A 12,561-nucleotide genomic window follows, 5' to 3' on the forward strand; every position below is an offset into this window, starting at 1 on the left:
CTATGGCTCAGGGGCTCACGCTGCCCCCCAGCTCAGAAAGCCACCTCATTTCCAGTCACCATCCCCTCCACCCCAGCCACCTCTATCCAGGAAGATTCCTGCCAACTCTAGCAGTTCAGGTATCAGCTGTAACGCCTGTCACCTCCCACCCGCCTGTCTCAGCACTAGGAGCAGATGGAGGTTCTCCCCAAGGCCTCTAACAGAAGACTGACCTGCCTCCCCCCTGCCACCTCCCCAGAAGTCCCAGCTCATCTCTGTTGTCTTCTCTTGATGCCAGCCCTGAAGCACTTTGGTCTCAGATGCCCAGATGCTGTGACCAACGAGGTTCCCCACCACCTCCCCACCTCCTGATCTGCCGTCTGGGCCCACACTCACCTGCATTTCTACAGCTTGGCTCCTGAATATAGGGTGTTTAAATTATAAAACACCAGCTGCAGTTCTGGCTCCAGCTGCACTGGAGTTAGGCTGACAAAGATACAGCGATATCGTCAGGATAACGAACATGATGGTTAGAATCCGGCCTTGGATGTTGGCAGCCCGAGGTTCAAGTCTTGGCTCTGTTATTTACTGGTCAGTGTGACAGTGGGCAAATTTACCTAAAGGTCTGAACCTCAGTTTTCTCATTTAAAAAATAAGGTTAATAATACTACCTTTGTAAGTCTGAAATAAGCTGATGTATGTAAATTGCTTGCCATAGTGCCTGGCACACTGGAACCATTTGATAAGGGGTAGCTATTGTTATTGTACGTTAGAGCTGAAGGAGCCATCTAGTTCAAGGATCATAAACTCAAAGGACACATGGGCCAGCAAGAATCTTTCTTATAAATTTATTTATTTATTTTTGGCTGCGTTGGGTCTTCGTTGCTGTGCGCTGTGTGTGGGCTTTCTGTAGTTGTGGGGAGCAGGGGCTACTCTTCCTTGTGGTGCACGGACTTCTCATTGGGTGGCTTCTATTGTTGTGGAGCATGGGATCTAGGTGTGTGGGCTTCAGTAGTTGTGGCAGGTGGGCTCTAGAGCACAGGCTCAGTAGTTGTGGTGCACAGGCTTTATTGCTCCATGGCATGTGGGACCTTCCTGGACCAGGGCTTGAACCCGTGTCCCCTGCATTGGCAGGTGGATTCTTAACCACTGCGCCACCGGGGAAGCCCAGCCAGCAGGACTCTTATGTGAGGGAAGTAAGCCTGGTTGGGACTGCGGTGACCTGGAGAGGGCCAGCCCTGCCTGAAACAGCAGCCAATGCTCAATTTCAATGGTTGCAGGGTGGACTAGATTCCCTGGGTTTTCTTTTTTCCCAAAAAATCTGGCAGTACTAGGAGCTTAGATATTAGCTCCAACTTTTCTCACTTCCTTATCTCAGCACTAGGAGCAGCTGGCCTTAGGCCTCTCTGAACATCCTGGCCTAATGACTCCAGCCCCTAAATTCTGGATTTTTATATAAAATTTCTCATCATTTAAATATTGGCAATTAAGAAAAAAAAAACCACTGTGCCAAATACAACATGTTTGAAGGCTGAATTCATCCTCGTTTCTCAGAACAAACTGAGGTTCAGATGGGTCACAGCTGCTGGCAAAGCTGACTGGAAGTCTGGATTCTATGTTAAAATAAGAACTTCTTGGAGGCCCTTCCTAGACTGTGGGGCGTTTTAAGCTGCCTCCCACTGCAGCTACTGCCTGCTTTGCAGACAGCACCCGGCAGCTGGGCCAGTGTTAGCACTTGACAGTTCCCAATGCACAAGACTGATATACGGCAGCCTTCGCTCTTGTGATAAATCCAAATTCTTTAAAAATGTTGTAGGCTTCCCTGGTGGCGCAGTGGTTGAGAATCTGCCTGCCAATGCAGGGGACACGGGTTTGAGCCCTGGTCTGGGAAGATGCCACATGCCGCGGAGCAACTAGGCCTGTGAGCCATAACTACTGAGCCTGAGCGTCTGGAGCTTGTGCTCTGCAACAAGAGAGGCCACGACAGTGAGAGGCCCGCGCACCGCGATGAAGAGTGGCCCCCGCTCGCCGCAACTAGAGAAAAGCCCACGCACAGAAACGAAGACCCGACACAGCCATAAATAAATAAATAAATAAATAAATAAAATGTTGTAGAGGGCAGTGTGACAGCAAGTCAAGTCCCAGGACCCCAAAGATTTCAGTCCCTTAACTTAAAGCGCCATATTTCTACACAATTCTTGAGCTCAACTTCCGTGTGATTCTACTCAACAAATTCCCCACTGGGGTGTCCCCAGTCAGGGGACAGAGCCAGCAGGAGGCTTGCCAGGCATAGTTCACCTGATCGTCATCTTTTGGTACCTCTCTCCCTGTATCTTACTCCTGGGGAAAATGGTGGAAAATACATGAAGGAATTGGGGATTTGTGAGGCTGTGCATATCGACATGTAAGGTTTATGGACTTTTTTTTTTTAAGGTTTATGGACTCAATAACATGCTCAAAGGTTTATGCTGAGCCTCATGTTTCTTCTTTCTAGCCCGTGTTCTTTCTAACACGTTTGTTCTGATAGTACCGAATTGCCCATACTGAACAGAGATGGCAGTTGTTCTCTGCTCAGTATTATACTTACCATATTCTGATGCTCTTCTGGAGTCCAGGATTCTCTGTGTGATTTGGTTGCCTAAACACCAAGTAGTTCCTGGCTTACTGTTAAGTTCTCTCTATTTTCCATCAGCCCTTGGAAAAGCATCCCACCATTTTTTCCTTGGAATTCTAGCATGCATTTCCCAGCTTCTTCCTTGGCTTCAGGGAAACAGCCAGCTCAGGAGAGTCTTGGATATTAACCTATTGCCCAACTCCCCACAGAAGCCAACGCTAAACTGTGTTATGTCTCAAGAGCAAAGGTTGAAAGTGGAATGTAAGCAAGGATACTGTCACTAACAAATGTAGTTTGGGGTCCAAGAACTTTTCCTGGTCCATATGGTCTTGATGGGGCTCTCAGATGGATGGCCTCCTCCCTCTACAGATGTTATCTTAATTTTGATTCCCCAGAAAGAGAACCTAAGACAGGGATTGTTTGGGAGGTTATCCCAGAAAACACAGTGAAGGAGAGGGGAAGTGAGAGAAGGGAGGAAAAGTAAATAAAATGTGCATCAATGAGGGGGAGACCTTCTGCAAGCCTGGAGAGAATACAGCACAGAATTATTCCACTGAAAGGAAAGGAAGCAGGGGTATTTATCCTCCAACTCCTGGGCCTCTCTGGTTACGGCTTGTTCCTGAGTTAACTCTGTGGCATTTTTAGACTGCCCTGCTAGCTGAGCTCACTCTAGGGGCCAGAGGACTCCCTCAGGTAGAGAGACCCATGAGATTGTACAGGAACTGTCTGCAGGTAACCTTTGGGGTGGCAATGGTAAATGGGCGGGGCATCGACTGCACCTGATGCAGGGGAGACGAGCTCCAGGCTGGTCAGACCTCAGCCACGTGATTAATTCCTGTTGAGCACATTACCCCAGTAGAGTAAATAACATATTTCCCTGCAATTTGATGTACTGATGCTTTTTCTGGGAGCCGTAAATGTAACGTAGGCTGGAGCTGCTTATGGCCTTCTTCCTTGGCTGCTTAGAAGGAAACATCAGAAGAAGATTCATCAGTTTGGATATATTGCTGTGACTTTCAGGATAAAGGTCTGTGCCAGAGATAGAAGTTTGGTAATCATCTGGACATTATATGATATAATGGTGGAAGGAATGAGGAGTCACTGTAGAGGTGTCAGCAGGAAGGTATCTCACTGGCCTCACACAAAATTGTCAAGTAAAAAGTCGGGTGGGACTGAAGAGCCTTCTGCTTTGGAGAACACCACTTGTCATCACCAAATCTTCCCTTCCAAGTGTGCCATAACAACAAGTAGACTTCAACCAGTGAACCTGGGACTCTCCCCATGCCCACAGGTTCCCCAACAGGTAGATGTAGAGTGTGAAAAGTGTGAGAGTATTGAGCTATCCTGACAACTAGCCTCCCTTCCCTTCAATGACTCTGGGTAATAATTGAAAAGGCAACTTATATATTAAATGACATTTTATCTAGTATTGCAGATTCTACTGGCTTTTCCCTTGGCATGAGCTTTAGCCTCTCATACGCCAGAAGACCCATTAACTCACCTCATGGTTACATAAACCTATGCATGTGATAAATTTTCAATTATAAACACACACACAAACACATGAATACATGTAAAAACAGGTGAGATCTGAATTAATGCCCATAGTTTAATTAACAGTATTGTAGCAATGCCAATGTCCTGCTTCTGATAATTATACTATGGTTAAATAAAATATTATCATTGGGTCAGGGTGAGTGAAGGGTACATGGGAACCTTCTGAGCTATTTTTGCAATGTCTATGCAAGTCTAAAAATTATTTCAAAATAAAGCTTTTTGAAAATCCAGGGGAGGAAATCCTTGCGGGATGAGTCATGTCAGAATCTTAGGCTCTAAAATATTTATTTAATGGCTAAAACTAAAAAGACTGACAATATCAAGTGTTGGCAAGGATGTGGCATAATGGGGAAAAAGTTTGGAAGAATGGTTTGGTAGTAATTACTGTTGAATGCATGCATATCATGTGAAGCAGCAATTCCATTCCTAGGTGTATCCTAACTTATATAAAAGTCAAAACCAGGTAAAATGAAAATACAGAGTTTAGAAGTGGTTATCCAGGGGGAAAAGGAGGGATTAATTATGATGGGGGCTTCTGGGGGTGTTAACAATGTTGTATTTCTTGACCTGGATTATGATCACACGAGTGTTTATTTTGTAATTAATCAAACTCTATATCTACTTTGTGCACTTTTCTGCTTGTCTGTTATATTTCAAAAATTTTTTAAAAAGGTTAAAAACAAAGAGAATAGAAATGTAGAAAGAGTCAATGATTTTACATCACTTCTAAGTTTATCAGTACAAAATGTGGCCACATCGTTAGGTCAGATGGAGCTATGATTTCCATCTCAAAGGTGGATGGGAAACTGGGAGCCTTCGGGGAGGAATTGCCTCCTGTGACATAAGAAAAGTAAGCTGAAGAAAATTTTCACCTCATTTCTTTCTGCATGTCTTAAAGCTCATTCAACTTGCCTTAATATTTTGGTATTCCAGAGAGCTAGTCTGCTGGGTGTTCCAGTTTTCTTTTGGTAACGCTTTTTGTTGCTGAATTATAATGCTTATCTTCCCACCTGGTTAGCCCAACTTTCTACATTTATCTCAACATCCTAATTTACCTATAAAAGTAGCCTCTACTTTTTTATTATGAAAAATAATTTTACAAAATAAAGGATTGTGAGCATTATACTCAACCATTTGCCTTGTTCCACACTCTCTTGGGGTGTTTGTTGATGATATACATAATAAATATTTACACAGCTGTGATCAGTATTCATATACTTCTCCTTTTTACTTAACTCTATTTTCCAACATGTATTGTTCATTTTGACCGAGTTCACCAATTTGTCGTAGTAGATAGCTACAAGGTATTCCTTCTTAATTATTTATGTTGAGACTTTTTTGACTTAACTGATTCTAATGTTCACTGGAAGCACAATTCCTCTGTATCCATTTCTAACGGGTCAATCTGGACCATCTATTTCACTTCTGCTTTTTCCAAAGTTGCAACCCTATAATTTTCACTAGTTGTGTCAAAATAGGGTTCAAGAAGTGACAGGTTAGAATGTGTGGGTCCTCCCAAGTAATTTCTTACCAAACTGATCCTTTATGCTGTGTTTCATCTTATGTTGTTCATTTGTCTAGGACCCATTTCATTCTGTCATTATATTTAACAATTATCTCATGGGTCAGTGGCTGAAAGAAAGTAAAGGTATGATAACCGTGAACTCCAGGCTATGGTTCACAGTGGAAAGCAAACTATATTCTATACCCCATTCCTTCTTCAGTACAAGCATCTACAGGAAAGAGTAAGGAGAGGAAAGAGGCAGGATTATCTGTTCTTCAAAAAATTTTAACTTCACCCTCCTCACCTGAATCTAGTCTCCCTAATGCCGATGCAAAGGATGCTGCCACCTGGCTTCTTTCCTTGCAGTAGTCACATCATCTGAATTAAGAGAATCCTTTTCCTGTGGCCCAACAGTTTTGCATGATCTGCTCAAACTGAGTCAACATTTTCAAAGTATGAGTATGCAAATTTATTAAATTTATTTATTTATTTACTATTTACGATGCGAATAGATGTTACTGAATGTGTTTTGGAGCCTTAGTGGATAAAGTGTCAGATGATGGGGATCTTTAGATACTTTCAAATTGTGCCTTATGCAAAAAATTCCCTTCTAAACGTATTTTTACAATATGTGGAGTTTTTCTGAAACAAATCTTTACTTAATAAAAGAAGATGTCCTGTAGAGTCAACAACTTTGGTGCCTACTGTATGCATGGTCCTGTTCGCGTCACCAACCGCAAGACCACCAGAGGGCGCTTGTTCCCTGTCTATCCAGCCTTCGTCAGCGACTCCGAAAATCCACGTTAAACTTGACTTTTACACTCAGGAAAAGTCTTTCACATTTAATCCACAAATATTTACCGACAATTTATTGTGCTGCCAGGAGAGGGGCTAGGTTCACAAGATACAGTGGTGAGTTAGTCACAGTTCCTAATACCAGACGCAAAGAGCACAGCAGAGACTGAAAGTAAACAACCGGTTACCACAAGGTGGGTAAGTGAAGAGTTTCTAGATCTGTGGAGTTTGTTATTTAAATATTGGCTCCTGGTTTTAGAAGCCGGTAACAATTCATTAAGGGATCCCGGATTGCTTCCGCTCTGTAACCCGGACATCGATCTCAGCCCTCATGGTACTTTGTAAACCAGAACCAGAGACCTGTCCTTGGGTGGCTCCGTTAGTCAGCTCCGCAATTTCAAGTCCCCCATCCCCCTTTTTTCTCAGGGCTTCCCGCAGTTCTCTTACAGTTCACTTCTGCCCCAGATCGACACTCTCAGTTGCCCCCCAGGGCCAAGGACAAGGAATTACCCACAACTATCAGCCTTACCAGGCTCCACCCATTTTTTCCGGTTTAAAAGCCGCGGGCTTTTCCTGTTCTGAATTCCTAGACTTCCTTCCTGTTTTGATTCTCGCGACAGTTACGAGACCTCGCGTGAAGTTTGTTTCCCTTCACTCTTCTGCGTTTTAGAGACTAGGGTGACTGTGTATCTGGCTACGCCCACCTCAGTAGAGCCCTTCGAGGGAACCCCTAAATGAAGGGGCTTGGCTGCGTTCAGGTCAGGAGAGAGAGTCTCTGACCGCTTCCGAGAGCTCGACTCCCCCGGCACCCGGTGCGCATGCGGAGCCAGTCCTCCTGGGCGGTCCAGAGGCCGAGGCCCGGCCCCCAACTTCGCGGTTGATGGAGAGGCTGGTGTCCACCCCGGGCCAGGTCCTTCCGGAGCGAGCCTGACTGAATAAAGTCCCCTCCCTGGCTGCAAAGCTCAGTCTCCGCCCCCTACAAACTGGACTGCAGCGCGGTTTCTATAAGCCGCTGGGGGGCAGGCCGGGGCGGCGCGTGGCAGACCCCCGGTACGGAGGGCGGGCCTCCAGGAATGTTCTCCCCGCCCCCAGCCCAAAGTGCCACGGTGGCGCCGGTGGCGGCCGCGAGACCGAATGCCTCTGGCCCTGCCGACCTAGCAACCATAACCTGTAATTCTGACCCGGAGCGCTGCCCATTTGGGGAGGCGCCCCGCCCACCTCTCCCAGCGGCCGCCGGTCGGCTGGGACCTCTCTAATCACCCGGCTCCTCCTCGGGTTGAAGCACCTGCCGGATGTGGGGAGGGAGGAGGAGGCCAGATGTGAGGAGGCAGAAGTAAACGCCGAGTCTCTGGTCCGCGACTTGGTGGGGAAGTGGGGTGGACAAGCCTGCAATCGCCCCTGAGCTGCGGGGTGACGACGTTTGTTGGCTCTGCCCTGCAGGAGCGCCCGACTTGGCACAAGAATTCCTACCTCCTTGTCATTTTGCAGCTGCTCTAGCGGATGGGGCTGTAAAGTCAGATGGGACAGGGCCTAGCCTTTCAACCAACTCTTAACTTCCCAGCTACCCCCCACCCTCCCATCCCCTACTCCGAACCCGCACTCCACCCCATCTCTCGACCTTTCCCAGCTTGGGTGTCCGGTTACTGCTGTTCTGTTCTTACTGTGAGTTTGGACCAGGCTAGGGGGAAGTGGCCCAGGAGGGTCCCGTGCGGCTGCATAAAATTGGCAGCTTCAGAACTAGGGTAGGGGGTGGGGTATGCAAAGTCGAGGGGCGGGGAGAGGGGGCGGAGGAGCTGTTCTCTGAGTGCAAGTCCGTGGACTCTGTCAGAGAGTCTCAAGTCGGAGCCGAGGTGGCTGGCGGGCCCACCCGATTCCTTTCCACTGCCTGCTTTTTCGGACAGGAGTCACGGCTGCTCTGAGGCGCATAGTCCCGGACACCAGGTGAGCGCTCTGGGCCCCAGGGCATCACCCCACCCCCACCCCAACACGCACACCCTCCCCCGCCCCACCCCCTTTCCACCCTTATTAACAGCTCCTTCCTCCTGGGACCATCCATTCCCACCTACCTCTAGGGCAGGAAGCTTCGAAGTTGGATGGTTTGTGGTGGTGGTGGTGGTAGTAGTGGTGGTGCGCGTGTGTGCTTGAGCTTTATCACTCCCTCCTCTCACCTCTCCCCAACCCCCAAGAACAGCCCAATCAATTACCACCCAGTTAACTGGATGACCCCTCCTATGACCCTTCGACACTTGACTCCAAGGTAGCAGGGGAGGGGGCAGTGCTAGGGTCCAGGTTGGTACGAGTAACAAGGAGGTTGCTTCTGATCTCCTGACCTGGTTTCCATCCCCGGCAGGGTGCCACGCACGCGCTGAAGCCCCTAGTGCTCTCAAGGCTTCCAGCTAATCATGCCCCAGCCGCCCGCAGCTGCCTTGCCGCTGCCTGTGCTGCTGCTGCTGCTGCTACTCCTGGTGGTGCGGACGCCGTCCCCGGCTGGCGCGCGGCCATCCCTAGGCCCCGATTACCTGCGGCGCGGCTGGCTACGGCTGCTGGAGGAGGGCGAGGGCTGCGCTCCCTGCCGGCCAGAAGAGTGCGCCTCGCCGCGGGGCTGCCTGGCCGGCCGGGTGCGCGACGCGTGCGGCTGCTGCTGGGAATGCGCCAATCTCGAGGGCCAGCTCTGCGACCTGGACCCCAGTGCCCACTTCTACGGGCGCTGCGGCGAGCAGCTTGAGTGCCAGTTGGACGCTGGTGGCGACCTGAGCCGCGGAGAGGTGCCCGAGCCGCTCTGTGCCTGCCGCTCGCAGCGCCCTCTCTGCGGTTCCGACGGCCGCACCTACGCTCAGATCTGCCGCCTGCAGGAGGCGGCCCGCGCTCGGCCGGACGCCAACCTCACCGTGGCGCACCCCGGGCCCTGCGAATCGGGTACGCACGGCCCGCGACCCCGACCCCCGGCACTTGGGTTTCCTCAAGGCATTGCTCCCCGGTCCCCGACGGCATTGGTCTCTGGCCAGCGGAGCGAAAAAGATGACGCCAGGGAGGCCTCGAGTCCATTATAAGAGTTTAATCTCGGGGCTGGTCCGCAGAAGCCACCGCCTGAAGGTGCGGGTCCGGAGCTTTGTCAATAAGCAGCGTGCGCTGGGGAACGTGAAAGCTGCAGACCCGGCTGGCAGAGACCAACCCTCTGAGAGAGCAGGCACATAGCCAACGCTTGGCCTCAAAATTGAGAGAGTGAAGAGAGACTCTCAGACTTTGTCCAGACCACTAGAATTCAGGCAGGGAAACTTGGGTTCCTGTGAGATGCAATCAGGTTTCGTTTGGGCGGCTCCGTAGAGCCAGTGCTTAGTTAACCTAGTCTCCGGGCCTCTTCCCGCGCTCCGCTTTCCTCTGCGTTTAGGGTTTAGTGGAGCAGGGGGGCTCTTCTAGCTCCTCCTCCCCCATCCCAGCGGGCTGAGGGCTATTCAAGCCTCAAGTTTTCTTTGGCAGCTCTAGTAACCTTCACTTCCTGAGCCGCTTTGAGGGGTCTGGCTTGGCTGGGCTGCTGGGAAAATAAACGCTCTGCGGGAGGGTTCCCCCACGACCCCAGGCTTTCTGCCTGCTGCCCAGATTGATTTCAGTGTCCTTACCTTTGCCACGTGGACTGCCCCCCCACCAGGGTGGGGTGGGGGAAGGGCTGATCTTCGGGCCTTTGGCAGCAGGACCTGGTTAGAGAAGGGGGAGGGTGTGGGGGAGGGAGGTGTTGCTTACAAGTCCAGCAGGGTAGGAGCCTAGAGGGTGGAATGAGGACAGGGGAGCAATCAGGGACAGAGTGTGGTTGCCAAGCTGAGGTGTGGGTCTTTGTGCTTGTTTGTGCATCTTGTCTGCCTGTGCATTTCCATCGCTGTATTCCCACCCTTGTGTGTACCTGCAGCTACATTTGTGTATGTGTCATGTCATGTTTATGGATGTGTATTTACTTCAGCATATATGTATTCCTTCACAAACACATTCAAAGTGGTTTGTATATGGAGTCCTTTCTGGGCTGGATGTGCCATCCTGTTCTTAGGCCTCCTGTCTCCACCCCCAGAGCCCCAGATTGTGTCACACCCATATGACATTTGGAACGTGACGGGGCAGGATGTGATCTTTGGCTGTGAAGTGTTTGCCTACCCCATGGCTTCCATCGAGTGGAGAAAGGACGGCTTGGACATTCAGCTGCCAGGGGATGACCCCCACATCTCTGTGCAGGTAGGGACAGGGAGCAAAGGCCTCCCCGGGGCAGCCCACGGTCCCTCTAGAATGATGCTGCTGACTCCTCCTGGCTCCAGTTTAGGGGTGGACCCCAGAGGTTTGAGGTGACGGGCTGGCTGCAGATCCAGGCTGTGCGTCCTAGCGATGAGGGCATCTACCGCTGCCTGGCCCGCAATGCCCTTGGCCAGGTTGAGGCCCCAGCTAGCCTGACAGTGCTCACACTGGGTAAGGGAGAGCCCTGAGCTCTGGGGGCTGGGGGAAGGTGGTGGATTCATGCCCTTGAATGTGTGTCCATGTGTGTATATGCATGGGGTTACACACACAAGCATGACTTTCTCATAGACTGGGATACATGGGCACTGACAGCCCTCTTTCCTGTTCTCTCTCCTTTGTCCCCATGTGTTTGCAGACCAGCTGAACTCCACAGGCATCCCCCAGCTGTCATTCCTGCACCTGTTTCCTGAGAAGGAGGCTGAGAGTGAAGAGGCCGAGGATTACTACTAGGTCCAGAGCCGTGGCCCATGGGGGTGGGTGAGTGGGGGTAGTTTTCAACCCTGCTCTTGAAAAGATCTGGAAAGGAGGAGCAGGGCCCCTTCACAGATTGCTTTAATGCCCTTAGTAGGGGAGATGTGATGGTGGTGGGAGAGACAAAAGTTGGAGGGTAAGGAGAGCGGCAGAGACTAGGGGAGGTGGGATGCAGAGGGGCCCATGCAGGAGTGCTCTGGCCAGGACAGTCTCCTGTGTGGACCAGCCAGGCATTAGGCAGTAGCTGCCTGCTGGTCTCTAGGCTGAGTGGGGAGTGGGGAGTAGGGGTGGGGAGGAGTGGAGCTGACACAAAGGGGTGCAGACACCAGGATCCTCTACTTCTTTCCAGCAGCCCTCCCTCCAGCTCTGCTCAGCCAGTCTTCTGACTGCCCTTCTGCACAGCTCCTGCTGTTATTTTCCTAGTCCCCAGTCTTTGCCTAACCTCAGTCTACCCTTTCTCGAAACTCACCTTCTAGAAAATCTCCCTCTCTCTAAGTCCCAATTGCACATACTAACTGCAGTCCTCTTTGCTGTTTGCCATCTGCTGTCCAGGAAGGCACGATGGAGCGTGGTTTAGCTCAGTGCAGTAAGATGGGCATTTGGGCATGTCTGATTTTCCTGTCATTCTGGGAACTCCATGAGGGCAGTACCATATATTATACCACTTTGTACTGGACGATGCCTAGCACAAGACTAGGCACAGTAGGCACGCAATAAAGATTTATGAACAAACTGAGACAGATGGTTCATGCAGATTTGCACACAGAGACTGCATTTCTCTGGGAGGCCTCCCAGGGTAGTAGGACTCTGGCTTCCAGAAGCTGTAGGTCCTGCTCTCTAAGCACATGCCTGCCAGATGTGGAGGAGGCTTGAGCTGGGGCCTCCCCCCGCCCCAGGCAGGAAGGTTGGAGCCATCTGGTTGGGAGGGAGGGTATCCCCCCAGTCTGCACTCCATTGGGGCTGGTCTAGAGATAGATTGCCTGCCCCTCTGTCCCCTCCCCAGGCAGAGTGGGAAACCAGATCTATGTGGGTAGGACCCAGTATGAAAGCATAGACTGGATGGAGGAGGGGAGAAGTTTGGTCACATGTATGGGCCGCACCCTAGGATTTACCTACGAAGCCGCCCATTTCCCAGCCGAACCCAGACAAAATCATGGTAAGCTTGTTTTCTCGTCTGCCCCAACTGTGACATGTCTTCTCTGGCTGGAGGTCCCTCACAGAGTCGTACTCTTTCGCTCCCGAAATCTCTCTCCACACTCGCCTTACCTAGCCCAGGGACACTGGTGAGGCGTAGCGTTTATTGACTGACTAAAGGAGAAAATGAAAGCTTAAGTTGGCGAGGCCAAGACCCCCGTGTGTGGGTGTC

The 12,561-nt window shown here is 50.5% G+C and overlaps 1 protein-coding gene across 1 annotated transcript; it reads left to right on the top strand.

The window, feature by feature from the left end:
* Nucleotides 1-8,357: 8,357 nt before the first annotated feature.
* KAZALD1 (Kazal type serine peptidase inhibitor domain 1) lies at nucleotides 8,358-11,897 on the top strand. The gene is made up of 5 exons (XM_055081158.1): nucleotides 8,358-8,390; nucleotides 8,800-9,365; nucleotides 10,507-10,667; nucleotides 10,748-10,895; nucleotides 11,080-11,897. Exons 2-5 carry the CDS (start codon nucleotides 8,852-8,854, stop codon nucleotides 11,172-11,174), a joined length of 918 nt encoding a protein of 305 aa, XP_054937133.1. The 5' UTR covers nucleotides 8,358-8,390; nucleotides 8,800-8,851; the 3' UTR covers nucleotides 11,175-11,897.
* Nucleotides 11,898-12,561: the final 664 nt, after the last annotated feature.

The sequence above is a fragment of the Physeter macrocephalus genome, chromosome 20, assembly GCF_002837175.3.
Source record: "Physeter macrocephalus isolate SW-GA chromosome 20, ASM283717v5, whole genome shotgun sequence".
Classification (NCBI taxonomy): domain Eukaryota; kingdom Metazoa; phylum Chordata; class Mammalia; order Artiodactyla; family Physeteridae; genus Physeter; species Physeter macrocephalus.

What these genes read in the sequence shown, in the direction of transcription:
- KAZALD1 (XM_055081158.1), top strand. Translation starts at nt 8,852, where the DNA reads ATGCCCCAGCCGCCCGCAGCTGCCTTGCCGCTGCCTGTGCTGCTGCTG. An exon ending in ACCCCCACATCTCTGTGCAG is followed by an intron (nt 10,668 to 10,747) that starts GTAGGGACAGGG and finishes TCCTGGCTCCAG; the next exon opens with TTTAGGGGTGGACCCCAGAG. An exon ending in CCTGACAGTGCTCACACTGG is followed by an intron (nt 10,896 to 11,079) that starts GTAAGGGAGAGC and finishes ATGTGTTTGCAG; the next exon opens with ACCAGCTGAACTCCACAGGC.